Source organism: Mixophyes fleayi, chromosome 4 (assembly GCF_038048845.1).
Source record: "Mixophyes fleayi isolate aMixFle1 chromosome 4, aMixFle1.hap1, whole genome shotgun sequence".
In the NCBI taxonomy this organism is placed as follows: domain Eukaryota; kingdom Metazoa; phylum Chordata; class Amphibia; order Anura; family Limnodynastidae; genus Mixophyes; species Mixophyes fleayi.
In genome coordinates this window covers 313,601,878-313,613,449 of record NC_134405.1, presented here as the reverse complement: position 1 = coordinate 313,613,449, position 11,572 = coordinate 313,601,878, and the positions used below count along the sequence as shown (strand labels likewise).

General features: G+C 41.7%; 1 protein-coding gene across 2 annotated transcripts in view; it reads right to left on the bottom strand.

The window, feature by feature from the left end:
- Positions 1–2,025: 2,025 nt before the first annotated feature.
- The window catches only part of LOC142152927 (cationic amino acid transporter 2-like), a 35,001-nt gene continuing 25,454 nt past the window's right edge, over positions 2,026–11,572 (bottom strand). For both annotated transcript variants that reach the window (XM_075210078.1, XM_075210079.1), the window contains 5 exons: positions 9,959–10,061; positions 9,727–9,863; positions 7,377–7,543; positions 4,683–4,791; positions 2,026–2,701 (listed from right to left, as the gene is read on the bottom strand). In XM_075210078.1, coding sequence (XP_075066179.1) covers positions 2,559–2,701; positions 4,683–4,791; positions 7,377–7,543; positions 9,727–9,863; positions 9,959–10,061 — 659 coding nt within the window. In that variant the 3' untranslated portion in view covers positions 2,026–2,558. The remainder of the gene's footprint in view (positions 2,702–4,682; positions 4,792–7,376; positions 7,544–9,726; positions 9,864–9,958; positions 10,062–11,572) is intronic.

The window sequence follows — 11,572 nt, the reverse complement described above, 5'->3', positions numbered from 1 at the left end:
GAGTAGGGGGACAGAGGCAGAAGATAAGGTAGGAAGTTAAGTGGGAGACAGAAAGGCTTTAAGAAAAAGGTGGGTTTTTAGGGCCCGTTTGAAGCTGGACAGATTAGGGGAAGTTCTGATGGAGGGAGGGAGCTTGTTCCAGTGGAGGGGGGGCAGCGCGGGCGAAGTCTTGGATACGCGCGTGGGAGGAGGTTATAAGGGGGGAAGAGAGGCGACGGTCAGAGGCAGAACGGAGAGGGCGGGATGGAGCATGAATAGAGAGGAGGGTGGAGATGTAGGGCGCAGTGGAGTTGGCGAGGGCCTTGTAGGTGAGTGTGAGGAGCTTAAAGAGGATTCTGAAGGGGAATGGGAGCCAGTGAAGGGCTAGGTAGAGGGGGGGGGGGGGGGAGACAAAAGAGGAGCGGCGAGAGAGGAAAATAAGCCTAGCTGCAGCGTTAAGGACGGATCGAAGGGGATCGAGATGAGAGTGGGGGAGGCCAGTGAGGAGGATGTTGCAGTAGTCCAGGCGGGAGATGATCAGAGAGTGGATAAGGCATTTGGTGGCATCTTGGGAGAGGAAGGGCCGGATGCGAGCAATGTTGCGCAGCTGGAAGCGGCAGGATTTAGCAAGAGAGAGGATGTGGGGGCCAAAGGAGAGAGAGGAGTCGAGGATGACACCAAGGCAGCGAAGTTGGGGCACAGGGGAGATAGAGGTGTTGTCGACAGTGATGGAGAGGTCAGAAGGGGATGGGGTATGAGAGGGAGGAAAAACTATGAGCTCAGTTTTGGCAAGGTTAAGTTTGAGGAATCGAGAGGACATCCAGGAGGAGATGGCAGAGAGGCAGGCGGACACCCTAGAGAGGAGGGAGGGAGAGAGATCAGGAGAGGTATAGTTGAGTGTCGTCAGCGTAAAGGTGGTAGCTGAAGCCGAAGGAGCTGATGAGTTCACCCAGGGAGGAGGTGTATAGAGAGAAGAGTAAGGGTCCCAGAACAGAGCCCTGAGAGACCCCGACTGGAAGGGTGGATGGGGGGGAGAGAGACCCAGAGGTGGTGACAGAGAAGGAACGGTGAGTAAGGTAAGAGGTGAACCAGGACAGGACTAGGCCGGAGAGGCCGAAAGACTGGAGGGTGTAAAGGAGGAGGGGGTGGTCAACGGTGTCAAAGGCTGCAGAGAGGTCAAGGAGGATGAGAAGGGAGAAGTGGCCCCTGGCTTTTGCAGAGAGGAGGTCATTGGTGACATATATATATATATATATATATATATATATATATTCATTATAAATTTAGCAGGACTCTGGCTCCCATGGGCCAGAAAAATTTGCGTGCTCTGGCATGTTAAAGAGATGCTTCTATCTAGTTTTCCTGAACTGTATTTGGCTAGGAGCTCAACTACGGAAGTCACATCAGGCAGAAGAGATGGACTGCAGCTCATGAAAGCTGAAAGGTGCTTAGACCAGCAGTGGAATGGATTCACATTTTGTAGCCCCCGGCTGCTATTGGCCATGTCAGACTGAAGAGACAGCCATAGATTGTTGTCAGACATTAATACACATACATGTGTCCAACAAGTAGTTCTAAGCTAGTTTGACAGGGGGAACAGGTTTTAAAAACTCATTAAACAAACTTTAGGACCTGCTGAATGATGTTTGGTCTCTGGTCTGACTGATTTTAAAGGTGTTTATTACCAACACAATACTGTGTACAAGTGTTAAATCAACCTGTAATGGACCACTAACTGTGTGGTCCACTTTAAAGATGTCCACTTAATTTGATGTTCATAGCCGCAAGTGAGATCTGCATGATATGGGGTTTATCCATGCTTAAAAGTGGCTCAAACTATTGTAAAATTACTTTGTACAAAATAACTTAATATCTGAAGTTTGTCAACCAAATCACACCACAAAACAGGAGCTCAAAAGAATAGTAACAAATATGTGCCCTAGTTTCCATTCACCATTATCTCCAATATCAAGATGGTTTTGGGAATGGTCAAGAGCTTGTAGAAAATGTTTAACTAGAGAGTCCATTAAAAACTAAGTTAGACAATTAAAGTAAACCCATTTATTGAGCAATGTTCCATTTTATATTCCGTTAAGACACTACCCTTCATTTGGTTTCCATGATGAACTTGAAGCAGGGTTTTAACACCAATGGTTTTTCTGTCAAATTTCTTACTCTAAATTATTCTTCATGAATTGTAGTGGTCATGGTAGAAATTTAGAAGTTGCAATATGGAACATGTAATGGGAATGGAATGATAGTTTCACAATGAAGGCATTAGGAGAATTGGAGGTATGGTATACACCCCCACTTTCACCACTCTTTTGTGGCCATAGGGCAAATGCCCTTTGACTTCCTTGTCCTGGATAGCGGAATGAAACACTTATCGCTAAGCACAACATGTTTGTCGGTACATAGAACAATACAATCCAAAAAACTTTAGCCCGTGGAATGCTTTTTGGTGGCCCCTCCCATATTACATCTTAAGCATTGCTTAAGATTAATAAAATGATTTATTTATAAGAAACAGGTTTTTGCTGGAAGTGCGCTGCTGTCTGTTTTACTAACTGATGTCATAATTATTGAGCAAGCTGAACATCAAAGAACTGTGCTTTAGATCCCATATGCTCAGCAGTGGGCTCCATTTCATGAATCGCTGTACTCGGTTTGTTCAACCTCTCAGCGCTGTGGTGGATACCATAGCCAAAATATGTAATGAAACCTGCAAGAGATAACATAGCACAGAGAATATAGTATGGAAAAAAACATATTTAGGTAATAAAGTCAATAGAACACCCATTAAGTACAAATTGACAAATTAATTTGTCCTAACTTCAGCAGCTCTCCAGCTTGGTCCTAATTTGCTACATAAATAGCACAACCTGGGGAATTGGGCCAATCACAGTGCATGGAACATGAAGAAACCAATCTGAAGCCAATGGCGGATCCAGGGGGGGGGGCGATCGGGGCTTTCGTGCCCCCCCCCCTCCCCTCCTAGCAGCAAAAAGCTAGGTCCCAGCTGGTGATCACACTGGGAGGGGGTGGGGCCAATTGTGGGCGGAAGGCGGGGATTAATGCGGGGCAGCCAATCAGGGCAAAGGAGGGGCATGATTATGCAAAATCACCCCCCTAAACAAAGTCTAGATCCGCCCCTGTCTGAAGCCTTTACCATCTGTCAGATGTCTAAACCATTATATGGAGCCCCTCCTTCGTGGATTGTGCTGGGGAAGATATATGGCTGCTCTGAGGCCCTGAGTCATTAAGGAGAGTAATGCATAAAAAATAACTTTGTATCTGGGCAAAAACCATGTTGCATTGGAGGGGGGAGGTAAATTTAAAATGTGGGGACAGATTTATAGTTTGGATAGGGCATGTCTTAGCTGTAACTTTAAATGTCAGTGTAAAAATCTATCAAGTATGTGTGTTACAAGAAAAAACAGTTTAACTTATAGCAAAACAATAAACTCAAACTAATTTGCACCCCCTTGCATTGTAACATGGTTTGTCCTGGAGAACATTTGCACTTTTTTTTTTTTTTTTTTGTCTTAATTTCCTTAATGACTCGGGCACTATAAGTGTATAGTTGCATGGGCTACCAGTAGTCACACTTATCCAATGTATCTGCTGCTATGCATTGCTGTAGAGACAATACTACACTTTATTGTTTGTTTTCTGTACTAGCACCACTAGAGTATGGGAATGAAGTTAATGCATTATGATTGCAACCAATATATCTGTTTAATACGCTACAAGTGGGAAATTGTAATTTATTTTTTTTGTAGTTTCTGAACTGGAGAAAATAATTGTACAGTCCCACGGAATGCTTGCACAAATCCTTCAGTCATTCAAACAGAAAGTGAGGGAAATAGGTCACAGAAGAATGCATCAGTGTGTTCCCAAAATCTATTCCAGTGATAATTAACACAATAATCTAATTGAACACAGATTGAAAAAAAAAAAAAATTGGATTTGAATGATGCAGAAGATTTTTGTAAAAGTCACTTAATTCTGTAACTACTGGTCTGATAATGGTGGAAGCTGGGAAAAGGAGTTTGGGCCCTGGTGCAGAAATGGCTCTGCCAGTCCCCATTGACTCGTGTTGCTGCTTTTCACCACCTAATGTATGCATGTATGTTGTGTCTGTGGAGCATGCACACCGAGGCAGATGTCCCCAGGAACTTCTCTACTACTGTATTAAGAACAAGCCAATGCTGTGTATGCAGCTTAAGAGACTGGGCGCATGGACCAATAGGAAGATGCTAGGTCTGTGCTATTGGTCCGTGCAGTCACGCCCCCATTTTGAACTCAAATAATGGGCTAGCTATTGTACTGCTTACAATTAATTTTTCCCCTAATGTTAGCCTTCAAGAAGCATTGGATGCTGTTGCCAGTGGCAGTGAGTATTTATTGAACAAGAGGGCTCCTAAGTATGGATCCAGGGGAGGGCTGGCAAATTTTAGCCTGGGGGGGCAACTGGAATCAGCCTATTCCAAACATTTTAAAGGGAAACAATGTAGGTAATTGGGAATTGTGTATGCCACAGAAAATATAAATCAATAAATTGGAGATCTCCTGTAAATTCTAGTTTTCAGGGGATGCTTCTTTCCTGAAAATTAAGTGTACTTTATACATGTTTCTTCTGATAAGCAAAATTTTTGGTTTAATTTTTAATTCTATAAGCAAATGGGGAAGGGTTAACTTACCAAGAACCATCCAGATGGCATACCGAAGCCACGTGTCTACACTCAGTTGAGCCATCAAGTATATATTAACTAGGATGCTGAGCACAGGTACAAATGGCAGACATGGAACCTACAAAGAAGACAATTATTGAAGCAGTGTTTCAATACAATAACTTATGGCAGAAAGTGGTCTATATCCACATATTTTATGCCGAAAACTAGTTTGAGTGAATGTCATACTATGAATCGTCTATAGTATTAAATAGCTACATGTATTAAAGGCTATGTCCACCTTCATCATCTACAGTTTAAGCTGCTGATATTGAGTTAATGGCACACTTTTGGATGCGTGGATGTATGAGTCTGGATACCACTTTAAGAACAGAGGCTGTAATTTATGGAGCGCAAAACAACGGCTTCACAGTGCAAAGAGGCAAACTGCTGTGCACCTTTATTTCTGCAGGGCACTAAGGTCCTTGGAGAAGGACAACTACATTTACACAGGAGCAGCAGTTTGCACAGGCACAAGGGAAGACCTGGGCAAAGTAGCTATAGGACTATGGAGAAGACACCCATGGAGCAGTGCAAAAGCCAGACAAAGAGGTGGAGAGAGAGCATTTTCAGGAGCCTGAATTGTGCAATAACTCAGAGCTGGTGGAGATCGTGTCTAATCTAGTACTTTTAACAAGACCCGGTGCCTGCATGTTGCAATTCAGTAGAGACACCCATTTGCAGGTACAGAGTAATAATATAACTTAAAGACTGATCCCATGCATAGTTTATTTACTTTTTTTTTACTAAATAAAATAAATATAATTATTCAAAAAAACAAAGCACTATGTTCTTTTCCATAAATCCTCCACCAGCCCCAGTGCTAAACAGCCTGAGCTGGTTTCCGCTATAACGGAGACCAATCGCGTAGGGTGCCACTGCCACACTGTAAATCACCCCACTGTCAGATTAACACCCAAGACACCAGCCTGTTATACCAAAGGAGAAATAATACACTGGCACACTGCATGCTGCTTGTGATTGGTTGGACGCTAGAGGGGAGTTACAGGGTATAGATCCATTATGGTTGCTGTTATCTGCTCCTGTGTTACATTGGTATAAGGATCATCCGCTATCCCCGACATTGTTTCTCTTGGCTGTGGAGCTGTAGACCTGTCTCACCAGTAGCTACCCAAATATACATGGGCTTGTAGTGAGAGACCAGGCTGATACTATAGCCCTTTAAGTGGATGGCATGCTGCTTGTCTTAGCTGATGCGTGCGATTAAGTGATGTGCTGTCTATGGGGCAGCACGGTGGCTGAGTGGTTAGCACTTCTGCCTCACAGCGATGGGGTCATGAGTTCAAGTCCCGTCCATGGCCTTATCTGTGTGGAGTTTGTATGTTATCCCCGTGTTTGCGTGGGTTTCCTTCGAGTGCTCTGGTTTCCTCCCACACTCCAAAAACATACTGGTAGGTTAATTGGCAGCTTTATGTATGCCGTAACATGTTGTATTAGCAATACTCTATTCCCTTACTAACCCCTGGGGTTTGTATATTTGCATTAACATTAAAGAGACTTGTAGATGAAACAATACAGCAATATATAATAAAGATATTTTGGTTAAAGTAAGTATAGCGAGATCAGGGATGGCTTGGGAAGTGCCCAATTTCTAGAACTGGGTGTCACTAGTTAATTTACAGGGAACAGGGGTAAATGACCCCAAATGGGGTAAAAATTTAATTCCTGGGGGTAATGCTGCCGATTCACATGCTGTCAGTTGGAGTGTAGTCCCTTTAAATGTGAAATTGCTGTTGTACCAGAAGAGCCTCAAGGGTTGGCAGAGGCACTTCTTGAGCTTCGATGCAATAATGAAGCACGTATTGCATTTGAAAACAAAGCAGATCTGTCATATTTTTGTGTCAACAGCTGCAAAGGCATTCAAAATTGCACATGAGGAGACAGTCAAAAAGTTGCTGCCTTTTGCAACAACCTACCTTTGCGAACAAGGATTTTCCACTCGAATAATTATATAAAAACAAAGCAGAGAAATCGATTGGACGCTGAAGACTGTATCCAAGTTGCTCTGACATCAAATATTGATGCTCTCATATCAAAAATGAAGCAACATCATTTCTCCAAAACCTGAAGTTTTGAAGTTGAAGCCTTCAAAGGAATTTTGACTAGATTCAATAAAATTTTGAATTCCAATAATTAATAATATATGATTTCCTTCCTTTCAAATCAAGGGGGTAACGTCGGTGTATCTAAATATATTTGGGGGTAAAAGGTTAAAAAAAAGTTCCCTGACCCCTGATTTACACTGTTAGCACAAGGGATGTGTTCACACAGGTAGAAACTGTGTAATAAAATGTGAACGTGTTTGGACTAGGTGGGCTAAGTTGCCATATGTAATAGGGAATGAGGAGTGGGCCCCACCACCTGTCTAAGACTTGTGTACACTCAGTCCTTGGACAGGTAACACATTGTACGATACATGTAAGATATGTACTCTGTTCTTACATTATGGTGAATATTAAGGTGAAAGCAATGCGTTGTCCCCCATACTTTCTTGTCTTTAAAAAAAAAAAATCTACAAAAGGTCAACATAGCCCTTAATAATATAAATGATTCACAATTCAATTTGGATATAATGACAGTGAAAGTGCTGATATATAACTAATGATAATAGCACAATGTATGTGTGTGGTTATTAGCACTCACCATGAAAGCTGCTTTACTCTGGTTCTGTGGCTGTTTCCAGATGAAGAGAGTGGCGGCAGCTATTCCAAAGAGAGCCAGGACAAGCGGAGTAATACACCAAAATCTACCGGAGAGCACATGCTTTGATCCTGCCGTAGACACCACGCTTGCTATGCAGACCAGGATGGCTGAAAGTAGATAACTTTCTCTGTAGTTACGGTTTTGTTTTTTTATTTTTTTACCATCTTATTTTGCATCAATCACATACGACTAATTCTTGGATATTGGCATTATAACCATTGTAAGTGCTTATGTTGGAAACCAAATGACAGTGTGAATTATTAAGCATTCCCATCATGTCTTAACAACCCAATAATGCCACCACAATATTAACATTCAATGGTAATACTTTTGGAGATAATTAAGATGTGTTTTTTTTTATCAAAATACTAATATATATAATGATTCAATTCCAGGATTATCATGGTCACATACATGGCTGTGGATATGGTTCTACCCAGTGCTTGAAGTGGGCCGGTATGTACCGATATGACATACTGGTACTTCTTCACACCCCTTCCTTGCAGGCAACGCTTGTCCACTGGCCCTGTAAATACATACTAGGTGCCGACAACGCCCGGTGCCCTCCTCACTGACTGTCGGGAGTGACATCATCACGTCCAGACACTGTCAGTGAGGAGCAGCAGAGAGAGGTTGCCGTAACATGGAAGAGAAGAAGACAGAAGAGGCAGAGAAGAAAATAGACGAAAAGAAGGTCATAAGAAGGTAAGTAAAGAATGAGGGGGCACCAGTGTTATTAAGGGTGCACAGTGGTGAATGGGGCAGCAATGTAATGAAGGGTGCACAGTGATGAATGGGGCACAGTAAGAGGGAATAATAGGAGCCAGAACAATGATAGATAGGATCAAGGAGTAAGGGAGGAGTGATAGAAGAAGAATGGAGGCTCAGGGGAGAGCAGGTAGGTAGGGGAGAGAGGGGGATACCTGCAATGAAGATAGGGGCACATTGGAACAGAGAAAGGAAACAGATAAGGGAAAGAAAAAGGGTAACATGGAAGATATAAGGGAGACATTCGGGAGAACATTTCCAGAATACGTACATATCTCACACAAGACACCGCAAAAACCTTAATTCATGCACTCATTATCTCCCGCATCGATTATTGCAATTCCCTCCTTACTGGTCTTCCCAAAGTCAGACTCGAACCCCTACAATCTATTTTGTATGAAGCGGCTAGATTGATTTTCCTTGCAAACCGTACTTCCTCTGCTGAGCCACTCTGTCAGTCTCTACATTGGTTGACTGTATTTCAACGAATCCAATATAAAATTCTTCTACTAACATACAAGGCCATCAACAAAATTGCACCGACATACATTTCCTCACTTGTCTCAAAATATCTCCCAACTCGACATCTCCGTTCTGCACAAGATCTGTGTCTCTCTTACACTCTCATCATATCCTCCCATTCTCGGTAACAGGACTTTTTCCGGGCTGCACCCACTTTGTGGAATTCCCTCCCTCGCACAGTAAGGGCTAGATTTACTAAGCTGCGGGTTTGAAAAAGTGGGGATGTTGCCTATAGCAACCAATCAGATTCTAGCTATCATTTTGTAGAAGGTACTTAATAAATGAAAGCTAGTATCTGATTGGTTGCTATAGCCAACATCACCACTTTTTCAAACCCGCAGCTTAGTAAATCTAGCCCTAAGACTTTCCTCTTGTCTTCAAACATTCAAACGTTCACTGAAAACCCACCTCTTCAGACAAGCTTATGATATTCCTCAACCACCATCTTAATCTCCATAGATTACCCTATTACCACCCTCTACAATGCTAACAATGCTTTATAATATGTGCATCTTTTCAGGGCCCACATGCATCCAACTCTACATGAGTCCTATAATTTCTAAATTCATAAAACCTTTTTGGGATATAACATTTGGTTGCAAAGAGTTTTTTTTTTTGTGTGCCATTTTAACATTTTTCCCTTTTTTCAAACAATGTACCGGTCAACTACGGGGTCACTTTTTACCATTTTATACTAACATGAAGTATCTGGATAAAATTAGAATTGTAATAACGGGGCTGGACAGGGCACTGTGTCTCCTGAGTCAGCATTCTAAATCAGTAGTATTGGAGAGGTGGGCAGGCTCTATAGAGATTAAGCTGTGCCCAGCAATGACTTATATTTACTTAACACTCGTTACTCATGGTGGGCACACCAACTAATATGGCAGAATGAGCGGCTACTTCAGACTGCTAAACCATATCACACTATTATATGACATCACATACATCCACTTCACCCAAACCTTCCCTCTCTGAATAAAATGTAATTGACACTAACTTAATGCTAGTACACTCCGTGTCACCAGTATCGAGGAATGTGCTGGTCTGGTAACTGGTGGCTTCCGTATGCCGAGATCGTGATGTTCGTGACTTTCTCCGTTGTTTGTCTGTGTAATTTCTGTCTCTATCTTGTACCTATTGAAATCATGAACCAATAACATAATTTATAAATGATTTAAAATGTACAATATATACTGGCACTCAGATTTTAAATTTTGCTATTGGTGTACCTCAGCAGCAGGACACAAGACGACACCAGGGTGTAGGCGAGCAGGGTTCCGATTGACATCAAATCAACCAAGGCTTTCAGGTCGAATAGGAACGCCATGACAGCTGTAGGCCAGAAGGCACATAAAAGAGACTTATGTATGTGTACCAGTACTATATTTTACAGTCTAACTACTGTAGTTATGTTATTTGCATGATTAGATCTTTCAACACATTGTAAGCAATCAGACTGTAGGTTTGATCAGTCTAGTGTAGCAACGTAGATGTGGACAATTCTTTTGCAAACCCCAAGAGTCAAGCAAGAATATCATTGCTCAATTTGACCACACATGTCTGGTTGTTGTTGATTACAGATAGTGTTGTTATTTAATAAAGTACTCCTATTAAGGAGAATATACATCTGGGAATGCTATTGACATGGCAGTCCTTTGAGTCAACACTGACTATCCATGTACAGACAGACTGTTTCCACCTTCTTCAGACTCCTCAGCGCAGGATAAGTTCTTCTGGTCAACACATTAAGCCATAAAGACATCACAAGCCCATGTCATCCTATAGTGGGTAAAACAGTGATGCAATGGCTGCTATGTAAATGGCATTACCCAGAAATCTATTGTTCTGCATAGACATTGTCACATGGGAGTAACGTAAACCTCTCCCTAACACTTCTCATTGTTTCATTGAAACATGTTATTTTTCATATTTTACCAGACAGTGATAGTAGGACCATGAATATTTAAACAGGGGAAAGTTCACTCTAGACAAGATGAAAATTAGTTTTGTAACAACATGATGTAGAATAATTGGCCTGACCATCTCTACATATCTTGCTTTTCGACTACAGTAATTACACAATTTTTTTAGATACTGCTGAGGAACCAAAGATCATCACACTTTGTACTTTACCGTTTTAGAAAATATCCTTTTAAAAAAAAATCAAAATACACTTCAGCCCCTTTAGGACCTACATGCGTAGATTACTGATTATGGTTGCCCGGTTTTACTCCCAGCCCTCTAATTAATTATAACGGCCCCATACTCAGAATCTCTCTACAGATGGGGAAGCCTGGGCATCCCTGCTGATCACAAGATTTCCTTGTGGTTTCCCCCAGTAAAGGGAAGCTTAGGGTGCTGTAGATTGGATCTGTCACAGGATCCTAAAGGCTCATCAGAAGTACTTTTTATATTTTTGCCTATATAGTGCTTTTAAATAGATACATATGATATTTACTGCACAGTCCTACCATAATAAGACTGTATCTCTCTTGAGGAAGACAATGTTAAATTCACTAGGGTACATAAAGTGATCATTTCAAAATTACTTTTAGTTATCTGATACACAGCAAAACTAATAAGTGTTCTGGTCATTGAGGTAAGGGGTTAATTATTTACATAAAACTGAATGTAATAGATATATGAAGGTAGACTGGACAGGCGCTATGGTAATATACAATGAAGGGTTTAAGAAGAATGTGTACAATATCGGTATGACTATTACAACAGTCACATGGTTGTAAAATAAGAATGATAAAGTTAATAATTGGTGTTAATAAAAACACAGCTGGAAATGTCTCTCTCCCCCTTTAGACAGGGCAGAGATTACTTGCCAGTTCCTG